The sequence below is a fragment of the Marmota monax genome, unplaced genomic scaffold (assembly GCF_021218885.2).
Source record: "Marmota monax isolate L192 unplaced genomic scaffold, Marmota_monax_Labrador192_F-V1.1 WCK01_AAM20220418_F8-fsc00001, whole genome shotgun sequence".
In the NCBI taxonomy this organism is placed as follows: domain Eukaryota; kingdom Metazoa; phylum Chordata; class Mammalia; order Rodentia; family Sciuridae; genus Marmota; species Marmota monax.
In genome coordinates, this window is record NW_026693777.1 from 49,695,087 (window position 1) to 49,719,324 (window position 24,238).

At 37.1% G+C, this 24,238-nt stretch overlaps 1 protein-coding gene across 4 annotated transcripts in view; it reads left to right on the plus strand.

Annotated features, from left to right (window-relative positions):
* Positions 1-23,810, plus strand: part of Slc12a1 (solute carrier family 12 member 1) — an 85,033-nt gene extending 61,223 nt beyond the window's left edge. For 3 of the 4 annotated variants that reach the window (XM_046460871.2, XM_046460869.2, XM_046460870.2), the window contains exons 21-27: positions 6,552-6,695; positions 9,780-9,911; positions 10,088-10,199; positions 12,549-12,635; positions 19,100-19,235; positions 21,255-21,322; positions 22,528-23,810. In XM_046460871.2, coding sequence (XP_046316827.1) covers positions 6,552-6,695; positions 9,780-9,911; positions 10,088-10,199; positions 12,549-12,635; positions 19,100-19,235; positions 21,255-21,322; positions 22,528-22,663 — 815 coding nt within the window. In that variant the 3' untranslated portion in view covers positions 22,664-23,810. Of the gene's footprint in view, positions 1-6,551; positions 6,696-9,779; positions 9,912-10,087; positions 10,200-12,548; positions 12,636-19,099; positions 19,236-21,219; positions 21,323-22,527 lie in introns of all 4 variants that reach the window. The other variant, XM_046460872.2, reaches the window with a different exon arrangement.
* Positions 23,811-24,238: the final 428 nt, after the last annotated feature.

Consider the following 24,238-nt stretch of genomic DNA (forward strand, 5'->3'; position numbering starts at 1 on the left):
TTCCACCAAATTCATGTAGAAGTTCTAACCGTAGTACCTCAGGATGTGACTCTATTTAGAGATGGGGTTTTTTAAAGATGTTATTAAGGTAAAACAAGGTCATGTTAGTAGGCCCTAATTCAGTATTACTAGGGTCATTATAAAAAGAGTGTAGGAGACAAACGTAAGAGTCACCATGTCCTTACATGGTGAGACGGTAGCCACCTTCAAGCCAGGCAAAGTGCTCAGAGAGAAATCATCTCTGTGGACACCTTGATCTTGGAATTCTACCTTCCAAAACTATGAGAAAATTAATTTTGATTGTTTAAATCACCCAATATTTGGTATTTTTTAATAGCAGTTCTAGCAAATTAACTAAGGGGACATCATAGAAAAGGTGGATATTGAAACCATAATTCTGAAAAATAGAGCCAGAGTGTGTGTATTTGAGAGCTCCAAGGCATTTGAAAAGGGCCCCAAAGAAGAAGCAGGGGAGGGAGCAGCTTCTCTAGAGAAATATTGTCAGCACCCGTTTCACAGTGGGTTGAGGAGAGACTATGAGATAACTAAACAGAGAATTATGACTGCAACCAAACATTTTGAGAAGGTAGGATGTAAGGGGAGGAATGAGATTGAGGTGGTTTGTTACGGGAGATCTATAGACCTTAAAGCGGGAGACCTAGCATGTGTCCAGATAGTGGAAATGGGCACAAGAGAGTGACAGAGATTAAAGATAGAGGGGAGAAATGGAGTAAGATTCAAGAGAAAGAGGTAATCAAGAGAAAGGCATGAAGAGAAGAGTTGGTCCAAGGAACAAAGAAAAATGCTTCATCTAAAATTGGAGCAAAGGAAGTGAGCGTTGATGATGAGATTGGCAGATTTGTGCGTAAACCTGGAAACCAGACCTTTGTCTGTTTGAAGCTGCTATTCTACCTTTTAAGAAAGAGAGCTAGAGATAGTGATGACTTCCGTAATGAGAGGCAATGGTGATATCTGAGATGTGGGCATAGGGCAAGACTGTCTTCATGTACTCCTTCAAACGTCTACCATGAGGGCTGCCTGTCTCTGGTAAGACAGAACTGACTTGGAGGGTAATAACATAATCTAATATTCAGAAACCTGCTCTGTTATCACCTCCCTACTTTTTATTTTAATTTTTTTCTGGCTTTTGTGCTATAATGCTTTTCCATCTAAAAAATAAGAATGAAAAACAAACTATTTGTATTTAGATCGAACATTTGCTTTGAATATCATATTGATTTCTTCAAAGTGAAAGATGCAATGTAGCTGACAAATATTACTCCCACCCCTCATAATAAAAAAAAAAAATTTTAAAAACCAAAAGACTGATAGAGTATTTTGAGGCAATTTTGACAAATTCACCAAAATACACCATCAATTTATTTCCATAATGCAACATAGCCACCAAATTTTGTGGCATTTCTTAAAGAACCCTGGCAGTGAACTGCATCCCTTTTTTATTTCCCAAGGGAGGTATCCTATTTAAATCAACTTTGATGTTTGAAATATTTCTGCTTCTTAGTCAAGAAAGGGAAAATACAGTCAGATGCTAATAAAATAATTATAAGTAACAACTATTGAGGGTAAACAAAAGAAAAAGCAATGTTACACAAATAAATGAAGAACATGAGGAAAAACAACAGAATAATGATAGAAATTAACTCCACACTGCAGTTCCACGCATTATTTTGAAGTTTGTGCAATTTATGACCCAAATCTCATTTTAGATTTTGAATTGGAAGAAATAAGCTTGTGTTTCATTATATTATGCTGTAATATAGGGCTTAATAAGAGCCTGATAAATCTTAAGTATTGCATTATACTATGTTAATGATTATCATCATAGCTTTTCCAATGCAGGCACAACAGTGTCATCACAGATTATAATTTAAAGGAAATATTAGCAATGCAGAGCACCCATATACTGTAGTTAATAAAGCAGTGAATAGAAATCAGCTTTATAGGTAATTTACCCACTAATGACAATTATTTCTATGCCGTGTCACAGGCTTATATGAAAAGGATAACTTTTCATATAAATAAGATCAGTGCACATAACATCCTAACTTGTACACAGCTGCATCTCCCCTGATATTGATGACTGATAGTTTCTCTTAATAAATTAATTCATTTTCTGACAACACACAAAAAATGCAGCATTTCATATTATTCACTTCCCAGGGGTATTTAGCAAGTTTGCCAACTACAACAAAGAGTCCAAATTGTACTGATAGGAAATGAAGTGATGAAATGTGATTTGCAATATGTTGTGGTCAAGTATTCTGTGTAAGTACTGCACGATTTATGACCATCTCAGAGCACGGTGATACTGCTGTGTCTGATCGAGTGGCTTAGCAAAATAAAGACAGATGGCAGTGTAGTAAATAATTACTTGATTGGAAGGCGACCACTGCAGGATTGCTTCCTGCCTTCAATTCAACTAGACTTCACCTGGGGTTCGGCATGTTGATTCATATGGGCATTTATGGCTTTGAGTTGATTGACCAAGGAAAGAATCATGATTTAATAATTAATAAAGAGAAAGGATGCTGTAAAGTGGGAGAGGATGTGATTCCCCAATGGGTTTCTTTGCTCTACCTTCTGTTGTCAGATAATTGACTGCTCTCTGTCCTTAAGATTTAAAGCAGATGGTAATTTGAGGCCGCTGCCCATTTCTAAAAGACATCTTTTTTAAAAAAAATTGTTTTAAAAATCAAAAGACTGATAGAGCATTTTGAGGCAATTTTGACAAGGAAATTGACTTTCAAAATATAGGCACTCCAACTGGTTATCATACAATCAATTTATGAAGCACTTGAAAAATATAGTAACTACTGTTCAAAGCAGTTTGGGCATTTGCATCAAGACAGGGCTCAGGAGTCACTCTTTGTTCTCTCTGAGAATTGAATTTAAGAAGCTGGTTAGAAACGCACTCTGGAGCGAGAGACCATTAAGATGTAAGTTTTGCTTCCACCATTGTTACCTCAGATAGTCTCTTAAAATCTTGAAAAGAGAGAAGGACAAGCAGATGTTTGGTCAGGGCCTACCAGTGAAGAAGAAAGTAAAGAGGGGTACACACTAAATTTGGAAGCACAAGGCTTGGTTAACTAGCTGTGCAGCCTTGAACAAATCACTTGAACTCTCTGAGCTCATGTTGCCTTTTTAGCAGAATGGAGAGACTAACACCAGCTCTGCCTGTACCCCAGCATAGGTATCAAATGAGACACTAGGTGGAAAATGCTCTATAATTTTTGAACATTAAAATGCAGTAGTGATGGGGGAGGGTTGTAGTAATGGAATAAATAATCTTTGTCAGCCTAGTGGAAATCAATTTATAATCTGTCTATTCATTACCCCTTGGCTTGCTCTCCACATGATTAAGGGTATATTTTGTGAGTCAACTGGCCAGTATTCCTGTTGAAAGAAACATTTTAAAGTTTACTCTTGATTTCCCATACAAACATAGGTATAAATTACACCAGATAGATAATTCAGAAGAACAGATAATCAAAACATCACTTCTATTTAGCGCTGAAATGTGAAAAAGTGGGAAGTGCACAGAAGGAGGCCTTAGATCATCTACAAAGTGAATAATTAAGAATTAACTCTAATAAGAACTTGCAGAATCACTGTGCAAGTGGGAATCACACCACTGTGTGGATCTGAAAATCCAAGATGGCAAAGCAAGTCATTTCAGATTCTACAGTAGACTTTGTCTGTCAGCCCCTGTCTCTACAGCCTTTGAGAGAACTGTTGAATCTAAAGCATTGAAGCAAAATTTGCTTTTGTTGCTCAGGCCTGGGATCTTTCCGTTTGCTCTGGATGGGCTGTGGACATACCTTCAAGCAAACTGTTGGAGCAGCTCCCAGTTTGCTCAGCCAGCTGACTCCTTTACAAAAGAGGATTTATCTTTTTTCCTTCTTTGTCCAAACTAGAGGACAAAGAGCATGGCAATTAGTGACTAATCACAGGGTATGCTAGAGCCTGCCAGAAAAAGAAAAGAGAACTCCCTCCCCAGGGTAGCCCATACAGTTGCCCCCAAAGAAGCTCATAAATAAGTACCTTCCAGAGGATTGCAGAAAGGTTACCCCCACCACCCTGAGCTGGGCCCCTGCAATATCCCAGAAGGCTGGGTAACAGCTAGGGTGCAGTCAGAGCAGTGACAGCAAAGTCTGACTGCAGATGCTGCTGCTCTAGGGCAGTTTCCTATATATATCCACATCTGTAGAGTCCTCCTTTTAAAATGACACGTTTGAGGGGTTCTCATTTTGGGTGATTAGCTTGGCATTACACTCTGCTCCTGAAAGTGTTTTAAGTTCATCTAATGATGAAGAGGGGGAAGTTAACCAAACAACTGTGAAGTACTAGTAGTTAGCTACAAGAAGGTCGTCATGGTGGGAAGCATAGATTTGAAGTCAAGCTGATCTCTTTGCCTTTGGACACTATAATGTGCTAGGTGATGTCAGGTGAGTTACTTTACCTTTGTGAGCCTCAGTTGCTTCTTCTACAAAATGAGGATAATAACAGTAACTCTCTCTGAGTTGTTTGGGAAGAAATAAAATTCAACAGTCCCTGTTACCCCCCAAAGTGTATAATAAATAGTAGCTCTTAACTCTCAGGCTTTTGAAAATACTCCGTTTGCTTTGCTCGAATAGGGTCATTTCCAGAAGTTGTATAAATGTACAGTAGGATATAGCTATTGCTCTGGTCTTTAAGAAGCACCAAAGTGTTATGCAAAAACAGTAGTTTATTCTTTTTTGCAAAACTAATGGGGTGAGAAAGGGTTACAATTTTCCATTTCACATATAGAAAATCTGAGGCATAGAAAAAGTAAATGACTTGCCTAATGTCACGTAAAGCCAGCTGCAGAACCATTATGGGTCACGACCCCCACTGCAGTGCAGCTTGTCTTCACCTTTCAACATCAGGGGTAAGCAACTCCTGTCTGTGCTCTAATTCCATCAGCCTAATTTCCCAGGTTTTCTCTAGCTGCTGGTCTTGAGAACCTTTGAAGCTTCGGGGAAATCACATGGGCGATTTGACCTTAAATCTCGTGCCACTGGCAAAAGATTAATTGCTAAGACCTGGAAAGGGGCCAGACAATTCTGTGTAGCTGAATAACAGCATCGTCTAGGGATGTGACTGTCCTGACAGATTTAGTTAGTACATAATTGATAAATCTAGAGTTTGTATAGCTTCGCTTCACAGATAGATAAGGCACCAGGCTCTGAGGGTTGACATTTACAGAAGCCCTACCAGTGTTTTGTAACACTGAATCTAGGTTTTCTACCCCTTCCCTTGGAGCATCATTGCTCATTTTCTAAGTCTCTGTTCTCAGCAGGCAATAAGAAGAGGAGATCTGACAAGAGTGCCACCTTGCCCCGTGTAAGCAAGAAGTGTCCTCTGTTTAGCACTGTCACATGAGTGCTTTTAAAATCGAATTTACCTTGGTCCAGGGCAGGTTGAGGTCAAAGAGGGATTCGACGTATTACATACCAGTGAGGAATTTTTCATTTCAATCAGAATCCAATAAAGATAAAAGGCAGCCAGACACAACATCAAAGCTTAGAGAGTGGGCTGAAACCTTGGGCAGGAAATTTTGCACAGCTTGACTCTTGTTTCAGACTCCAGCGTCTGAACTCTGACAGGCACAGAGAAACCTCCGCTTTTATTGTTATGACTTTGGTCACTTATTCCACAAAGCATTTTACTTAACAGAAGCAATTGGTGCTGGATGTTTTTCTCTGCAATTTGTATTCAAAGGTCATAGAGGTTTATTATGAGATTTGATTATCTTATGTTAACTCTTGGTCTCCAGTTTTTGTGTTTCAATTCAGATGGCATTGTTAGATACCTGTCATATACCCAGTGGACTTCTGCAATTCTGTCACTTTCAGTTGTAAAACATCTGGCCCAGTAGCTTAGGTCAGTAAATCAGTGGCTTACAGTATAGAAGATCTTATACAGAATGGATTGGGTTGTTTGTTTTTAGATGGCAGTAAATAAGGAGGACCTTAATATCTATATAGATAGAGAGAATTTTTTTTTTTCTTTTGCACTGGTTATTGAACCCAGGGACACTTTGCCACTCAGCCACATACCCACCCCCTTTATTTTTTTTTTTATTTTGAGACAGGGTCTTGCTAAGTTGCTTAGGGCCTCACTAAGTTACGGAGGCTGGCCTCAAACTTGCAATCTTTCTGCCTCAGCCTCTTGTGTTGCTGGGATTATAGGTATGTGCCACCATGCCAGGCAGAAGGATATTAAATGGTCTCTCTTATATCTACAAATAAAAACCCAATGACTTCATGTATTGTAGCTTAATATATGGGGCTATTTTTCCTGAGCCAGTTGCTATTACTTTATGAATACAATTTATTGGAATACACTACTTTTTTAGTAATCCTTCAGAAAAAAAATCATACTTGTGTGAATGAATAATCATTTTATTACTGATATGCCATTTGAAATACTAACATTGGTTATAGGATTGTTCCTACAAACTTTGTTACTGTGAGTTAAGTAGCTGATTCTGCCTCCTTTATCATCAGATGAATTAGAGAAGTTGGAACAGGAGAGGCTGGCACTGGAGGCCACTATCAAAGACAATGAGTGTGAAGAAGGAAGTGGGGGTATCCGAGGCTTGTTTAAAAAAGCTGGCAAGTTGAACATTACTAAGCTAACCCCTAAAAAAGGTAAGTTCTTTTAATGATTTACAAGATTTTGAGATGAGCCATTATTTGAGCATCTGTAAATTCAGAAATCTGATTCTAAAACTTGCATGGCATTGAATATAGGGAAGAACTCAAAGATTTCTTTCAAGAAGGTAGCATGGATAAAAGGTAGAAGCCATTGTCATTTATCAACATCACTAAGTAATTTGTATAATATTGCTGCAAAGAAATTATTTAAAAATAGTAATATTTGATCTTGGAATTAAATAGTACTTAAGCAAATTGAGTAACTTAAAATAGAAATGTCTTAATTGAGATGGAAAGGGTATAGAAATTTAAGAACCAATACCCAAACTATTTTATATATATTCACCTTACATTGTAGATATTTCAGTGGAATTAAAGTTGGCTTATACAGGTAAGTGAGGGACCCATCTAAAACCCTAATTTCAAAAGAGACATTTTTATCACAAATTATGACCGTACACTTAGAACTTCACTGATACTGGTTACTATCTGTAGATTTTGGATGAGTGGCAAATTCATCTCTGAGTGTCTGGTTTGTGTCACAGGGACAGAGGACCAAAGGATGAGTGAGATTGTTACAAATTTTATAAATAGGTGATTCAAAAGTCTAATTCTTTTGAAAATAGTTTGCTCTCCAAAACATTGCAGGTTTGAGTTTAATGAGGTCCACAGTGACCTCTGCTGGTAGAAAATCAGAATTTAACATGCCTTTCTTTATGCACAAATATCTCTCTAGGAGTATCTCCAAGTCAAATAGCAGGATTCAAATTGAGATTTAGCAGGCTGTGGTTCATATTGAAAATAGCCAACCCTTCAAATTCAGGCCACCTTCAATCCTGTAAATGGTTTGGTTCTATTTGCTTGTTTTCCTATTATAGCCCAAGGATGAAACTTCATCTGTAATATAACATTTTTATATGTTTACAGAAAATGATGGAAAATTTAAATATAACCCCTCCTCAAATACTAGAGGAACTCTTGGATTCCTGGGATATCCCAGGGACATGGAAGCACTTGCTACTTATTACACACACCTTTAAATGACATTTTTCACAAAAACAATGTGTTTGAGTCCAAAGTTGGAGTTCATAAGGACTTTCAGGGTGCAAAAAATTAGAATAAGACTTTTATTGAATGGTAACTACTACTATCTTCTTTCCTTTCCTTTTCTTTTTTCTTTTTTTTTTTGTACCAGGGATTGAACCCAGGGGCGCTCAACCATTGAGCCACATCCCAGCCCTTTTTATATTTTATTTAAAGATAAAGTCTCACTGAGTTGGTTAGGGCCTCACTAAGTTTTTGAGGCTGGCTTTGAACTCAGGATCTTCCTGCTTCAGCCTCCTGAACTACTGGGATCACAGGTGTACAGCACTGTGCCCATCTTTCTTTTCTACGATTTGATTTGTTGGTGACAAAAGTAAATTACCCTTTAAATATGCTCTATTAAGTGGTGTAGTCTGGAAAAGCAATGGAAAATTCAGACATCAGAGCCAATACTGTTCCCTTTATAATCCTAAGGGGGTAGTGTTGATGTCCTCATTAATGAAAGCAGAACCTGTTATTTACTCTGGAAGCCTGTTTCTACATCATAATACTTGTTTTGGCAAAAAAAAAAAAAAAATTCTACTCTGCTGAAAATCAACATGTCTCAGTGTTCAGAAAAGCAAAATCATAATGCTGTGCACTACTTTCAATACCTGAAAGTTCAAACGCAGCTCTCAAGTGGGCCCATTCATTACTCTGGGCTTTAGCTGGCTGACAAATCTTTGGAGTTCTAGATCAAGACCAGGCTTGCCTCTGGGTACTCATAATGACTCCTGCGGATGCTTTGATTTGTATGTAAGAGAGGGCAGAGTTTGGTCCATTCTGCAAATAAATTTACTTTCTGCCTCAGCAGTCCTAGGGATATAGAAACAATATAAGATAATTGCTTCAGAACTGACAGGTCCAAAACATGGAAACAGAAAAACAGAACAAAGCATTTTCAGAACCTCTTAGATCCTAGAGGAAGCTCTGACGAGGCTGTCAGGTCTACGCTAAACACTACACTGACACCACCTCTCCACCTCTTTGAAATGGAACAATGAAGTCACAATTTTCAAATACAAGGATATGAGAAATAGTATATACAGTATGGCCAAGAAACCCCTACTACCAGATAGGAACAAATGTCCTGCTAAAACACCGATCTTGGTCTCTGGCACATATTCACTGTATCCACGTTAGGACAGAAATTGTATTTCAAAATTGTTTTAAGTATATGTACCCTTAAATGTAACTCAAGTAAGGCTATATTTTCTTTTCATGTTTCCTGGCTTGTTTTCATCTCATTGACAAAGATTCAAATAACGCAAGTGACTTTACCTTAGCTTCACAAGACTCCTTGAAAAGAACACAGAAGAGTGAACCAAGCCAACCATGGAACCAAATAAAGAGTTTAAGAGTCACATCATCCCTGGCAAACCTTATAATCCAGAACCTCATGGAATCATCAAAACTGCTTAAATGAATGAATTCTCCAACAAAAGAATATTTCTGATGCTGGTGCATATTTTTAGAACACCCAATCACCACATGTTCTACTTTCAAGTAAATTTGAAAATATTATTTAGTAGATTGATTTAGCAAAGTTGGGATAGTTTGGCTACTGTATCAAATTATTTAGCATTGACACATATCTAAATCATAATTTCAATCTGAGATAGATTCTAAGGGTCTGAAAATAACCCCCTGCTTCATAATGAAAATTATAATAATTTATTTTGCTTTTGGTGGTGTTGGGGATTGAACTCAGGGCCTTGTGCATGCAAGGCAAGCACTTTGCCAACTGAGCTATATCCCCAGCCCATGAAAATTATAATCATAAAACCAATATCAACTTTATATTTTACTATTGAAAGTGATTTAAATTGTGGGATTCAACTTTTTCTGTACTCCTTGGAAAACAGAATTCACAATTTATCTATAAGTATAAAAAAAACAAAAATTTGTGACCTTTCCTCTATTTTTATCAATAGGTTTATTTACGGGTTATTTTGTTTGTGTCCTCAAAAGACACCACTCTCTCTTTCATTCCAGACAGCAGCATTAACACAATCCAGTCGATGCATGTGGGGGAGTTCAACCAGAAACTGGTGGAAGCCAGCAGTCAATTTAAAAAGAAACAAGGGAAAGGCACAATGGATGTCTGGTGGTTGTTTGATGATGGAGGTAAAAACATCCCTAGGGAGCAGAATTCCTTTCTCAAAAAATTTAACAAACTGATGGGAAGATATATGAAAATGGTTCCTGTTAAAGTAACAGTTTTGAGTTCTCAGAGGTTGTAAATTACTTAAGAGCTATATCATTAGATATACCTTTCCATCATAATTTATTCTTTATTCTAGGGTTAACACTTCTTATCCCCTACATCTTGACTCTCCGAAAAAAATGGAAAGACTGTAAATTAAGAATCTATGTTGGAGGGAAGATCAATCGCATTGAGGAAGAAAAAATTGTGTAAGTAGTTTACAGCTCACATGTTTGGTCTTTTCAGATATTTATCTGTTAATTCTTTAATTTTAAGAGCTTTAAGTATGCTTGAGGCATAATAGATTTAAAAACAAAGCCATCATGATAGGCCTCATGTTTGATTTTTTGGCCAATAAATTATTTGCATAATTTTTCTAATTACTGTCTTCAAGTCCTCTTATGCTCTGCCATAAATGCCTCCAAAAGGGAATTTGGGAGTGTCACTATCTTGAATGTGTATTTTGTTCTGACTAGTAAGTGCATTCAAGAAATTTTATGTGGTACTGGGGATTGAACCCAAAGGCACTTTGCCACTTAGCAAATTCTGCAGTTCCTTTTCATTTTTAATTTTGAGACAGGGTCTCACTAATTTACTCAGGGTCTCACTGAATTGCTGAGGGTAACCTTGAACTTTCAATACTCCTGCCTGGGCCTCCTGAGTTGCTGGTACTATACAGTGTGCCACCACACCCTGCTAAAAAAAGGGAAATTCTAAAAGAATGTGTATGCAGGTGTTTCTTATGGAAGAATTCAAACCTACTAATTCATGGCAACCAGTCTTAAAACAGTAAGAGAACTAAAAACTTAAAAGAGAACTAAATTGAAAACATACACATGGGTCCTAGCCCCAGCCCTCTACCAAGGAATTGCAGGACTTTGCAACAGTCACTAAACATTATCTGTGTCCCAGTTTCTTGTTTAAAGTTTGAAAAAGTTTAATGGATGACTGTTGAGAATCCTCCTAGTTAAAAAAGAAAAGAAAAATTCCCACAGTGTCTATCTGTATATTTTCAGTAATTTATCAACTGAGAGCTGATACATAGTTGTAAGAACCATCTTGCCTGGAACATGGGACCTCTAGTGGAAATCTTGAGCATCATCTTCAGCAGCTTTTGGTCCTTCATGGCATGTTTGAGTCCTGGGCCCTGGGACTTCCAGAACTCACAAAATAATGACAGGACATTTATACAGTAATTTTCATATTTTCTTCTCCTTTTTAAAAGGATGTAATTATGATATGCACACACATTCATATATTAGTGAGTATATAGATATATTAATTTTCTTATTTTCAATTAAAACAATGTACATTAATATTACATATTTAATTTTTCTTAAAAAGTCATGTTAAAATGGAAACTAATATGTCTATAATAATTTATATTTCTTAAAACTTCTTGTACCTTACTGGGACGATTGATAAAATTTGAAGATGGTTTGAGGATTAAAAAGTTATTACATTTTTAAGGTTCAAAAATTATACTCTGGCTGGGTGCAGTGGCACATGCCTGTACTATCAATGGCTCAGGAGGCTGGGGCAGGAGGATTTCGAGTTCAAAGCCAATCTCAGCAAAAAGTAAGGAGCTAAGCAACTCAGTGAGACCCTGTCTCTAGATAAAATACAAAATAGGGCTGGGAATGTGGCTCCATGTTTGAGTGCCCCTGGGTTCACTTCTTGGAACCCCCCTCAAAAATTGTACTCTGGCTAGGGAGGCTGAGGTGGGAGGATCACAGGTTCAAAGCCAGCCTCAGCAATTTAGGGAAGCCCTAAGCAACTTAGCAAGAAATGAAAAGGGCTGGTGATGTGACTGATGGTTTGAAATTATTTTAAAATAGCAGATAGATAAAAAGGAAGGAAGGAGGGAAGGAAAGGAGGGAGGGAGGGAGAGAGGGGGGAGGGAGGGAGGAAGGAAGGAAGGGAGGAAGGAAGGGAGGGGGGAGGGAGGGGGAGGGGGAGGGAGGAAGGGAGGGAGGAAGGGAGGGAGGGAGGAAGGAAGGAAGGAGAGAAGGAAGGGAGGGAAAAGGATGGCAAATCAAATGGGGCTGAATATAAATAAAATCTGGAAGTTCTTTGAACTATCCTTACAACATTTTTTAACTTTAAAATCATATCAAAATTATCAGTTTTCTGAGAGAAAACCACCAGTATATAACTATGTAACATGACAATTATTGGTTTGTCAGTAACTCCTATATTAATTATCAGCAATAGTGGTTAATAAGTATTCAGATTTGCTGCCTTTATTTCAAATAATTAGGACATATGAACAGATTTGCATTATTTTCCCTAAAAGATGAATACAAAGCTGGACTTGCTCTTTCCAGTGTCTCAGTGTCTGCACCCGCTGGAGTTTCTGTCTGCCTTCAGTGGAATAGCTTGGTTTACACTTAACATGTTCAAAAAGTACTGAAGTGAAAATCAAACCCCAAAAGCCTTGGACAGCTCAGCCGAAATATGACATGATTGCTTTTGATATCTTAACTCAAACACAAAAACTCTTTGATTGAAAATAGTTAAATATGCAATGATGAAGTGCTTTTCTCTTATGTTTTCAGAATGGCTTCTCTTCTGAGCAAATTTAGGATAAAATTTGCAGACATCCATATCATTGGTGACATCAACATTAAGCCAAACAAAGAGAGGTATGAAACATTTAACAGGATCCATTGATTATCCATGGTACTCTCTCACTCTCTTGTGTGTTGATTATCAAAAGGTAAAAATGTGGGGCTGGGGATGTGGCTCAAGTGGTAGCGCGCTCGCCTGGCATGCGTGCGGCCCGGGTTCGATCCTCAGCACCACATACAAACAAAGATGTTGTGTCCACCGAAAAATAAATAAATATTTTTTAAAAAAAAAAAGGTAAAAATGTTACCCGTTTACTGCAGTGAATTCTCGATAGGATATATAAAAGAAGGGCCTTCAAATAATCATGACAGAACTATCAAGTACATTCTAATGGGAAGAAAGGTTTTATGATGAAGGTGAGCCTGATGGGAGAATTATTGAAATACAGGTCAGTCAGTGATTTGGAATTGTCCTTCCTGCTCTTGGTTTCTAAGCTGGCAAAAGTGACAGGAAGCAGAATGTTGTACTATTCTGACCTGAGCAGTTAAGGTATTTCTTTATTTAAAGTTACTGATGGGGCCTCTTGGATGAGAAGTGCTGATGGAGTAGTTACAGTTTCTTTGGCACAATGGACCCTCAAGGGCCATTTTAGCTTTTAGGATTAAAGGTTCAATGCTTAGGGCCTCTGATCTTTATGGAGGGATGGAGGGAAGGGAACTATAAAATTAAAGCATGAAAAGGAAATATATTAGCTCCAAAATTCAAAAAAATGAAAATATTGAAACAATCATTTAAATATTTTCAAAACATGACATCATTTTAACCTTTATTAGTTGTCAAATTTATCAACTCTGTTATTGTGTTATCTCGGGTGGTTTTGACAAAATACCATGGGTATGGATTAAACAACACAATTTGATTTCTCACAGTTATGGAAGCTGAGAAATCCAAGATCAAGGTTCTGATTAATTCAGTTCCCATTAAGGCCGCTTTCTGTTGTGTAGATGGCCACTTCTCTCTATTTTCTCAAATAGTGAAAAGAAAGAAAATTTGGTCTCTTTCTCTGATAAGGACACTCATCCCATCATGGGGGCCTCATGACCCCTCATGACCTCATCTAAACCTAAGAACCTCCCAGAGGTCCCACCTCCAAATGCCATCATCCTCAGGGACAGGGTCTCAAACTATGAATTTTGGTGAAACACATTCAGCCCATAACAATGATGTTTGAAAACAATTTGTAGGTTAAATCCTCATAAGAGATCTCAAAAATGCAAAAGGATTGTCCAGAAGTGATAGTCAATCATAAGTTAAATGAACTCCTTTGATTTGTAATTCGATAATTATAAAATGTTTTCAATTATTTATAATCCAAATCATATTTGCTGTTGCATTCAGATGCAGTTTAATACCCTTGATTTAGGGTAGAGTTGAGCTTCTAAAATTAAGTGGACATGAAGGTTTCAGAATGGTTTGGGTCTCACTGTCCTTTTATTTCTTCTCTTTTCTGTTGACCACCATTTATACTTCCTCTTACAATTCTTGATGAACTATAATGCCATAGTCCTCAAATCTTCTTGCCACTTCCTTTTTTTTAGCTTATTTTTATCCCATGTAAACTTAATAACTAACTTAAAATATTCAGATTTAAGATGCACTCTTATTAATTAGATGAACTTGAACTTTGTATTCTTTGAGGGTATTCATGTCTCCTCCAGAGCTATGGTTAGTTAAAATGGCTTTACAAAATACCTCAACTGTGATAAGAAAGCTAAAATTGACAGGGTCAACTTGGTTATTACTTTGTAATATTTCCTTCCATTATATATACTTCTAATGCCTTGTATTCTTTTTTAAATATTTTTTAGTTGATGGACCTTTATTTTATTTATTTGTATGTGGTGCTGAGAATCAAACCCAGTGCCTCACGCATGCTAGGCAAGCATGTTACCACTGAGCCCCAACCCCAGCCCCAATGCCTTGTATTCTTAATTTCTGCAGTTATAAATACTTAAGAAAAATTAAAAACACATTTATAATTCTCTTTGGTAAATGGAATCAGCATTCTGATAAGAACTGGATTTTTGTACAGTAATCCCTAGTAGCCTTCCATCTTTTGTTTGAAGAATTTTAAAATCCTAAGTCATTGCCTCTTAACATTTGTAGTGATATGATCAAAAGGCTCATCTTAGGGCTCTAATTGGTGGAGACGCATTCTCTTTCATAACAGAGCAAGTCCACCAGTTCCTTAGCATGTGCCACTTAGTGACATGGTAGACCTCCTCCTGCTTTGCAAGAGGGAGCCGTTTTCTGTTGTTTGGAGGGTGGTCACTGCGTCTCCTACTAACTTGGGGTTTTCTATAAGCCCTGGCTCAGTGAGTGGTACAAATAGTAACCTACTTCTTATAGCCAAATTCTTCTTACTGTTGTTTATCTTAATAGCTAAGGACTATTCCTGCTTGCTGATTATATTGTTCTTATATTTCGTTGTCTCTTTACCTATCAATCTGATTATCTCTACCCAAGTCCTTATTTCCTTCTCTTTCTTTCATACTCGCCTCTGTCCAGCTGCCATGATCACCATCTTGCATATTCTTCCTTTCTAAGCTGTCAGCCACTGGGAGTGTTGATGAACTCCTTCCACTAACCAGGTCTCTTCATTCTTTGTGTACCTGTCCAAGTGTGGGCACTCTTAATCCTACTATCCTGAGCTTTGTCCCATGCTGTCCTCTTCTCAGAGAGTAAAACTCTGTGGGCAGTGGGAAGAAATGAAGTACTCAGTCATTTTTGCTTTTTTGTCTTGGCATCTAAATTTGATTTTAGACACCATTTTAACTTGATGCTTTTCAATGTCCTCATTATCCCATAAAGAAGAGAATCACTTCCCACTTTTAAGACACAAATGAATTTATGTTCAAAATTTTGCAGATTTTTCCTCTCCTATTTCAAGGTCATGAAAAAAGATGAATGGAATAAAGTCCATCCTTCCTGAAATAAAAGAATTCTTACAGTTAATGTACCCTGGATCAAGGGTAAAAGGCCATCCACCAGAAGGGGGTGCTGGAAGAACCATTCTCTTCTCTTCGGCCTTCTGCCATAACTGATGTCTTACTACTTTATAAAACAGTCACATATCTGATATTGACAATGGCTATTCCAATATATGAGAGTAACCCCATTTAGAACAAAGAATGGTCATTGGGTATATCTGACATTTGGCCTGTGATAGCTCATCTGGCATGATTATGTTAACTGATATAAGGCAACTCTTCTGGGTACAAATAGAGAAGAAGATCTCTTTTTTCTGGGCTGATACACAGCTAGGCCCAGGGGCTGAGGCTTGGTGGGTAGAACATTGGCTCACTTTTATCCCTCATATGGGCCTTCTTGTCCAGGCAGCCCTTATCCACCATCAACAACTATCTCCTGGTCACTATTCTTTCTTAGTCACCAGGTGATACAAAATGGGGAAAAGAGTGTCGATGATTTCCATTTTGGAGGTTAATGTTATAAATGCCCAGAATTTCCATTAGTAAACCCTTCAAATACCCATGAAACATCAATAAGTCTTGGCAAAGGTATTTTGTCATAGACACGTTATCTATAAATATGGTAGGTCAAGGGTGAAAGGGAGTACAAAAGCAGAGTTAATAAGAAAATAATTGAGTGGAAGAAAATGAGGAGCTCTTGCAGATAAATTTCAATTTTTATTGTATAGAGTGAATTAAAAATCATAGACCAAAAAGACAATTATCTGTATGTGAAAATCAAAGAGCAACTAGAAGCAATTAACTAGATAATTTAAAGATGTTAGTGTAGTTATAAATAAAAGTATAGTACATTACTTTGAGAAAAGAAATCTTACATGAACTGAGGAGAAAGTTTTATAGAACTAAAAATTTTAAAACTTCCTTTTGAGAGAAAGGATGGGGAATATAGGACAGCTATTAATTCCATTAATTAAAAAAATTGAATTAGGGGCTGATGTTGTGGCTCAGCGGTAGAGTGCTCACCTAGTATGTATGAGGCCCTGGATTTGATCCTCAGCACCACATAAAAATAAATAAAATAAAGATATTGTGTCCAACTACAACTAAAAAATAAATATTTTTTAAAAATTGAATTAATTATCATTTATATTTAATAATACATGCTACATGGCTTAATTAATTAAAGCATTATATGGAAAATCAGATTTAATCAAAATAGTAATCTTGGGTTACCTCAGGATCACCTAGTAAGGAAAATGGAAATGGCCAGTTCTTGAATGAGCATGAGAATGAAGAAATGAAAGATGAACATGGATAAGGAACAGTAGGAGTTCAAAGAACAGGAAAGGCAAATCCAACCTCTCTATACCCTCCTACTGTGTCACTTGGCATGTTTCAATTGCAATTAAAAGAAAACCTCATAGTGACCTAGATGATAGAAAGTATTGTCATACATGACTAAACAATACAAGTATAATTTGATTTTCAGGCTAATCTTGTTCTAGAAGGTAAATTTTGTAATCAAGAACTAATTCTCTTTCAGTCTCCTATTCTAGCTTCCATTATGAAGTCATCAAAGTTGATTTAACTTATAAAAGCATGTCTGCCAGTAGCAATCAGGACTACATACTTGCTCATGTATGTTCAGTAGGAAAAAAAGTTTGTTTCTTCCCTAGTTGTTAGAGTCAGGTATAGGGCTCCATTCAGGATGAACCAGCCTAAGCAAGTGAGCCATTTGTAGTAGTCTGCATAACATTGGGTTCCTGTTGGTTCAAGTCTGCTTGAGTTAGGTGTCTATGTTGGCTAATCACTTTGGCAGAAAGCATAGAATTATATCAGGGCTGGTTGATCTTGGGGATGAAGTCTTTCCATCCAAATTACAATGGGAAAACATAGTATGAATGCTGAGGAGACAACCACAACTTCCATCTCATCTTTTCTTGGGAAATCATTTTTCTACAGTGTTTTCTAGGATCTAGGCTGAGGTGCAGAGAAACTCTCATCCTGATCAAAATAAGTATATGTAGAGGGACTTCCATTGCTAGCCTTAATCTTGATGACGTTTAGAAAAGTGAATGCCTCTCTTTTACAAAACCCTGTATGCTTCTCAGAGCACTGTCATTCAGATTCTCACTCTGTCACACAGCTCCAAATAGCCACTGTCATTCCCCTTCTACAGGCAGGCTTGTCCAGGCCAAGGATAATAATGAAAGAGGCCGAGCAAGAACTGTGTTCCCAGGCCCCCACCTTTCCCTTTTCCTGACAACTGCCAAGGAGCTCTCTAAGGGCATGACACTTTCGGAAATAATATCAAATAAAAGTATTCGGTTGAAAGAAGAATAGGACACATCAGTCTCACTCCTTCCCTGTCTTCACCTACCTTTCTAAATAAGTCAATACAATAGCAATCTACTGCATTAAGTATCTCTTCAGTCCCTTAACAAAAGTTCCCTAGCAGGGATGGTTTTACTCCTTTGTCATCTCTGTACTTTTATCTGCAAATCCAAAATCAGGCCAACTGATGAGATAATTAAACTCATCACTTCATATTTTAATTTCTTAACCTAACAGCATATGGATTGTAATTATCCTTCATTCCACTGTTACTAAATTATAAGGAAGCTACATTATATAAAACCAAAGAAAATTATTCATACATGAGATCATCTTTAAGTAGCATACTGAAGAAACTGCTACCATAAATTGTAAGTAAAGCTTATTGTGCTATTGTTTTAAAAATAAATTCTTATGTAAGACAAGAATGAGATTTTTTGCACAATTTTAAAAATGTTCTATAGCTCTTAGACACTGCTTCTCGTCTTCTCCTCAATGATTTGTTTTTAAATGCTCTGAAAAGTCCTCAGATTTGTAGACATTAAAATGTTATTGATTGTTGTTCTCTCCCTTAACATGTCCCTGAATAATATTCATTTGAAAAACTCAGACAGCAACATCAAACACCAGGACAAGCGCAGCATTATTTGCAGCAAACATCCAAATTGTTCTAGAACCGTTCAACTTGTGAGAGCCCTTGCTCTTCTCCTTGTACCTTCCCAGAACCTCCTCATATGAATGGGAGTTGCCGTGTGGACTAAAAGTAAGGGCAGCCCTATCTGATTTCCAGAAAGCCTAGTTCATTCATCTCCTTCATTAATGGACTAATGTCTCCCATGGAGCCTGTCTGATAAGCAGATGGAAACTTATTTATGGGCTAAAATGTCTACAGTGCAACTGTGTTTTTGACTATATTATGTAGAAAATGTATTTGCAGAACAATTACTCCTATGTGCTTGTGCATTAATACTGAAGATCTAATACATAGTAAGCTAACAAGGCCTGAAACACATTAAATCCCATCCACGCGTAGGGAGGGAGCACTATAACCACGCTTTTACTCACACTAAATTCCCTGCAAAGATAATTCGTAAAAGATTTGCATGACATTCAGCTCTGATTCCACAGCCAGCCAAGCCAGTCATACCTGGAGTATCTGTGAAATAATGAGTTAGTTTCCCACTGTGAAGCCTCCTTTACAATTCCAATTTCAGCTGGAAAGTCTTTGAAGAGATGATTGAACCATATCGTCTCCATGAAAGCTGCAAAGATTTAACAACTGCTGAGAAATTAAAAAGAGAAACTCCATGGAAAATTACAGATGCAGAACTGGATGCCGTCAAGGAAAAGGTAAGGACTTGTCTGCCTTAATTTTTACTTTGCTATCTAACTAGCCGAAAGCCGAAACAGTGGTTGATTTAAAGATCAAGAAGTAATGTATCTATTACTGAATGGCATTATTCAAGATCCAGGATTTCTGCATTTGTCAGGTGTTTTTCAATTATATTATTGGACATTAGGATTTAGAATACTTTTCATTTTTTTCTAGAAAGTAACATTTTTAAAAGTTAAAAAAAACAAGTCATTGATACATATTGTAAAGTCTCCTTTCAAACTTTATTATTATTAATCTGAAATAATTTAAATAATATTCATGCAATGCAGATAAAGGTAGATTGACCCACACTTCAACACAATGACAAAGAATTTCAACCTGATGAAGATAGCTGTGAGAAACTAACAAAAGTATCTGAGGAAATTTATGATGCGTTTAGAACAACAAAATGTTGGATCTGGCAAACGTAAAATGAATGTTGTCGAGAGTAGCCCTATATATAATTACTCAGAGGCAGATTGTCTTTAAATGTAAGCGTATATTCGATTATACCAATTATCAAATATAAACAATTAATGCAAAAAGTGTTGGGTGTGCTGGAGCGCCCCAACTAGCATTTAATGCACACTAATTAAACACCATAAGCAAATCACACAATCCTAGGGCAACTACGAGCCCCAAAATACCTCTGATGCCACGCAACTTCTCTTAGCCAAAGAGCAGACGTTGTTCTTGTCTGGTGGTTCTCTTCAGCCTATGGCTGGACGTCAGGGAATGGTGGAGTCAGGGATGGACAGCAAGGCAGCAAGGCGGTCAGTCTCTCTGATGTCCTTGGAGCAAGACTCTAATGTGGCAGGACCAGCAATTTAAATAGAGTTCCAAGTTGGTGGTGTATGTTGGTGATTGGTTATACCCAATGAAAGTCAATGTCCATTGGTTATGTCCAGTGAGGTGATGTAATTGCAACTGGGCATATTCTTTGCACGTGTCCATGAAGCTGGGCTCCCTATCAACTGTAACCAGTCATTGCTTAGCATGTCTATGGCTAGTGCCCCTTATAGCTCTTTATCAATTGCAAGCAGACATGACTAAGCAGTTCAATGGCTGCTGTTCCTTATGGCCGGCAACCTAGTGAGTCCCAGCATGTCCCAGCATGTCTATGGCAGATGCTCCTTTCAATGTGAAACTGTGAGTTTTCCTAGACAGCCCACCAGGAGTTACTCTCTTCTGGCCTGAGCTGAATGAAGTTGGTGATATTGAGGATAATGAAAAGGGCAGAATTCTGAATGAGGAATTGATATCTGAATTGGACACTAAGGGAAATGGACCACAAGAACCTCCAAACTACAAAATCGGAATAAACTGTATTTGGAGCTGAGCTTGGAAAAATTAGAGGAAGAAATACCAAAAGTCTGTCAGATTTAGTGAAAGAAATACTGAACGAGAATCATAAACTCTGCATAATAATAACAATAAACTGGCAGTTCCAAAGCAGTCATACCATCTAATTGAGCAAATCACATGTCTGAGGCTCAGGTTCTAAAATATAAAAATAAATATTACTTTCAATACCCCAAAATAGTTGTCCAAGTGAGTTTATTGGTGTTTTTTTTATTTGAAACCATCCCCCTGATCTGATAAAACGTTCAGAGAACTTAAAGAAAAAGAGAGTAGGAAATAATCTATTTTCTTAAGATATCAAATCGGCAACAAGCTTCCATCAGTTTTCTTTGACTGAAAACCTGTTCCCCAAAACTGGCCATTCTTGTCTTCTTTGGGTTGTTATCCATGCTGTTTGTTTTTTTCCCCTAAAACTTAATAAGCCACTATAATACAATGACACTCTGGTCTTTATATTTCTAAAATTTCTCAAGAAATTTTAAAACATCAAATTTAAAATTTTTAATAAACTATTTTTAATAACTTTTTTAAAATGAAGCTTTCTGCTGATCTATGATTTGAGGTAGGAAGATAAATTCTCATTCATAATTTTGTTAGAACTACACTCAACAAAATTTGAATGCTGTCCACAGAGTTACCGCCAAGTTCGACTGAATGAACTTTTACAGGAGCACTCAAGAGCTGCCAACCTCATTGTCCTGTAAGTATCATTGTGGGCAGTAAAGAATGGGAGAGACAAGTTTCAGGTTAAATGAGTTAATAGATAAATTTTATAAGCTCATGACTTTTCAGATAAGAAGTTAAAAAAAAAAAACAGTTGGACCATGCAGAATTTTGGACAGTGAAAGAGGATACATGCCACCCTGAGACTCTGACAACTAAGATCTAACTTAAAGGGCCTTGCTTAGACTTTGTGCCAATCATATTACTCCTGTGGGGTCAGGGCACATGCCCACCAAGAACACAGGCTTCCTTCTGGACTATGCTCTAGAAACCTGAGGCTCTGGAATTCCCTGGCAACAGCCACAAGTTGGCCACCAGGGCTCAGGCATCTTCCCTGGGTAGGTGTTTCGGAGCCACCGCATGTCCATGGCAGACTCATGGTCCCCTTGCAGTGTGGCAAGAGGCCACAGTAATAAAAAGATGGTTAGTTTTTCCCTTTTTCACTCTTTACCCTTCAGTCTTACAAATGTCAGAAGTGGGCCTACTGATAATATTAATATTCATTTAATTAAAGATTGGTAGCTTGGGGCTGGGGATGTGGCTCAAGCGGTAGCGCGCTCGCCTGGCATGCGTGCGGCCCGGGTTCGATTCTCAGCACCACATACAAACAAAGATGTTGTGTCCACCAAAAACTAAAAAATAAATATTAAAATTCTCTCAAAAAAAAAAAAAAAGATTGGTAGCCAAACATGGGGAAACATCCAACTATTTCATTAGTACCTCATGAACTGAGTCCTAGATATAAAAACAAACATCTTTAAGCACGGTCTAGATTGGTGGATGATCCAAGTGATTAAGACACTATAGAATGACATCCTGAACTGGATGGTAGAATTCCAATAGCTAATTTCTAAGCTACCTCCCAAATACATGTTTTAAACTATTGGAGGAAAATAATGTCCACTAGAGGGCATGGATGAGTATGGGTTGATCCAATTCTCTCTTCAAAGAAAAGTGAAAATTTATACTTTTATTTTGTCTTTTTCAACATCTATGTCTGTTTTACTGCTTTATAGATATTTGTGTTATCTAAAAAATATCAGTTTAATATCTACATTTGAAAAAATTGGGGGGACATAATAAAATTTTCAGGTCACTGGTTATTAAATAGTTCAGAAACACTAATGATATTACCATCTGTAGTAATTTTTACTTTCATTTTTATTTTTCTTCTGCTACCAGGAGCCTTCCAGTGGCAAGAAAAGGATCTGTATCGGATTTGTTGTATATGGCTTGGTTGGAAATACTCACAAAGAATCTCCCTCCTGTCTTACTGGTTAGAGGAAATCACAAAAATGTTCTGACATTTTACTCTTAAAACATGAAAGATGAGGATACATTTTAAATTAATGTATGAATGATTAAGAGACCTGTTTCTATACTTTCTGTTATAAAATATGATCTATGGATAAACAAACCTCTGGAGACTAGCCTACCAAATTTTACATAAATTTTGTCTTTTTCTTTTCATTATTAGTTAATGAGAGCTCCCTTCACCCCATAAGCCAATGCTACTCCTAGAAAAACATTTTTGTCATTGCTGTTGATGAACAAGAAATTAATCAAATCCATGCTGCCTTATGTTCATAAAAACTACCAATTTGGTTGTAAGCTCCTCTAGGCAAACTTAATCTTTTGTTTCTAATGGTGTTTGCTACAAGGCCCTGGTACAGGCCTCAGCCCCACAGCAGGTTCTCCATAAATGCTTATTGACAGGCTGGTACAGTGGCCATGGGTGGTTATCAGAGAAAAAGACCAACTGGGTAGGAGGCGTGATTATGCTTGGCCTCCTGAGAGGCTTATGCCTACAAAGAAGATTTAAAAATCAATAACTGGAAACTTTAAGAAGTACTTGAGTCTAAAAATGTTTAAAGTAGTTACCTAAATAAGGTTTATTTAATGTAACAGATAATATACTTAGAGTTATCTGAGTGATCATTGATAACATACAGCTTGAAATTGCTGCTGACTCAAGTGTATTAACTAGATTAGAAACGTATATTCCAATTAAATGAAATATATTCTATTTTTAACATATAAACATTAATGATCCTCCCTGCTAAACATTTTGAAATTTTCATAATGATATTACTTTGCATATTTTCTTCTAATTAAGTGGTTAGTACAGATGAAATCTATAGAAGTCTAACTGAAAACTAAGTACCACAAATTTTCAAACCACTATTAACAAATATATTCAGAATTATACATTTAGTTGCTTTCTATAGTGATTATATGGACTTAAAGGAATAATTAAAATGTGAGTGGAGAAACTTGCATAATTTGGAGTGTATGATTATTGATTTTTTTCATTTTTATTAGTGTATCTACAGTATTTAATCACATTGGCAAACCAATAAAAATTGCTTTTCTGATGAATGGTTTGGGTTTTTTCCTGACATATTTTGACTGTTCTGAGAAAACATATGGGGAAAATGAACCTGAAATAAAAGCAGTGTAATTCATTTGCTTTGGCCTAGGTCATGTTTTTACTTTTCCGTCACTAACATCACTGCATGATGGTATATCAGATGTGAGCCTAAACATATCATCAGGGATCTTGCCTGAAGTTGTTCAGTGCTGGAATTCAAGATTAGGGTTGCCAAACCCAGACTTCCTGCTCAAAAGGATGACTGGGAAAAAAAAAAAAAAAAGAAGGTCAGTAAGGCTTTACAGCTGGGTATTCCTATCACAAATCCAGGGCCATTTCGCTTAGCCCTAAATTAACCCTCTCTTTTGAGTCCTATGTGCCTGAAACCCATGAGTAATCAACCAGGTAAAAGGGCCCTGATTCTTCTGGGTCTAACACTTCTCTAAAATCCTTGAGAGGGTCTCTGGGGAAAGGGAGGAGTAATACAGCTTCTGTGGCAGGAAATTCTGGCTGCTGTTTCTT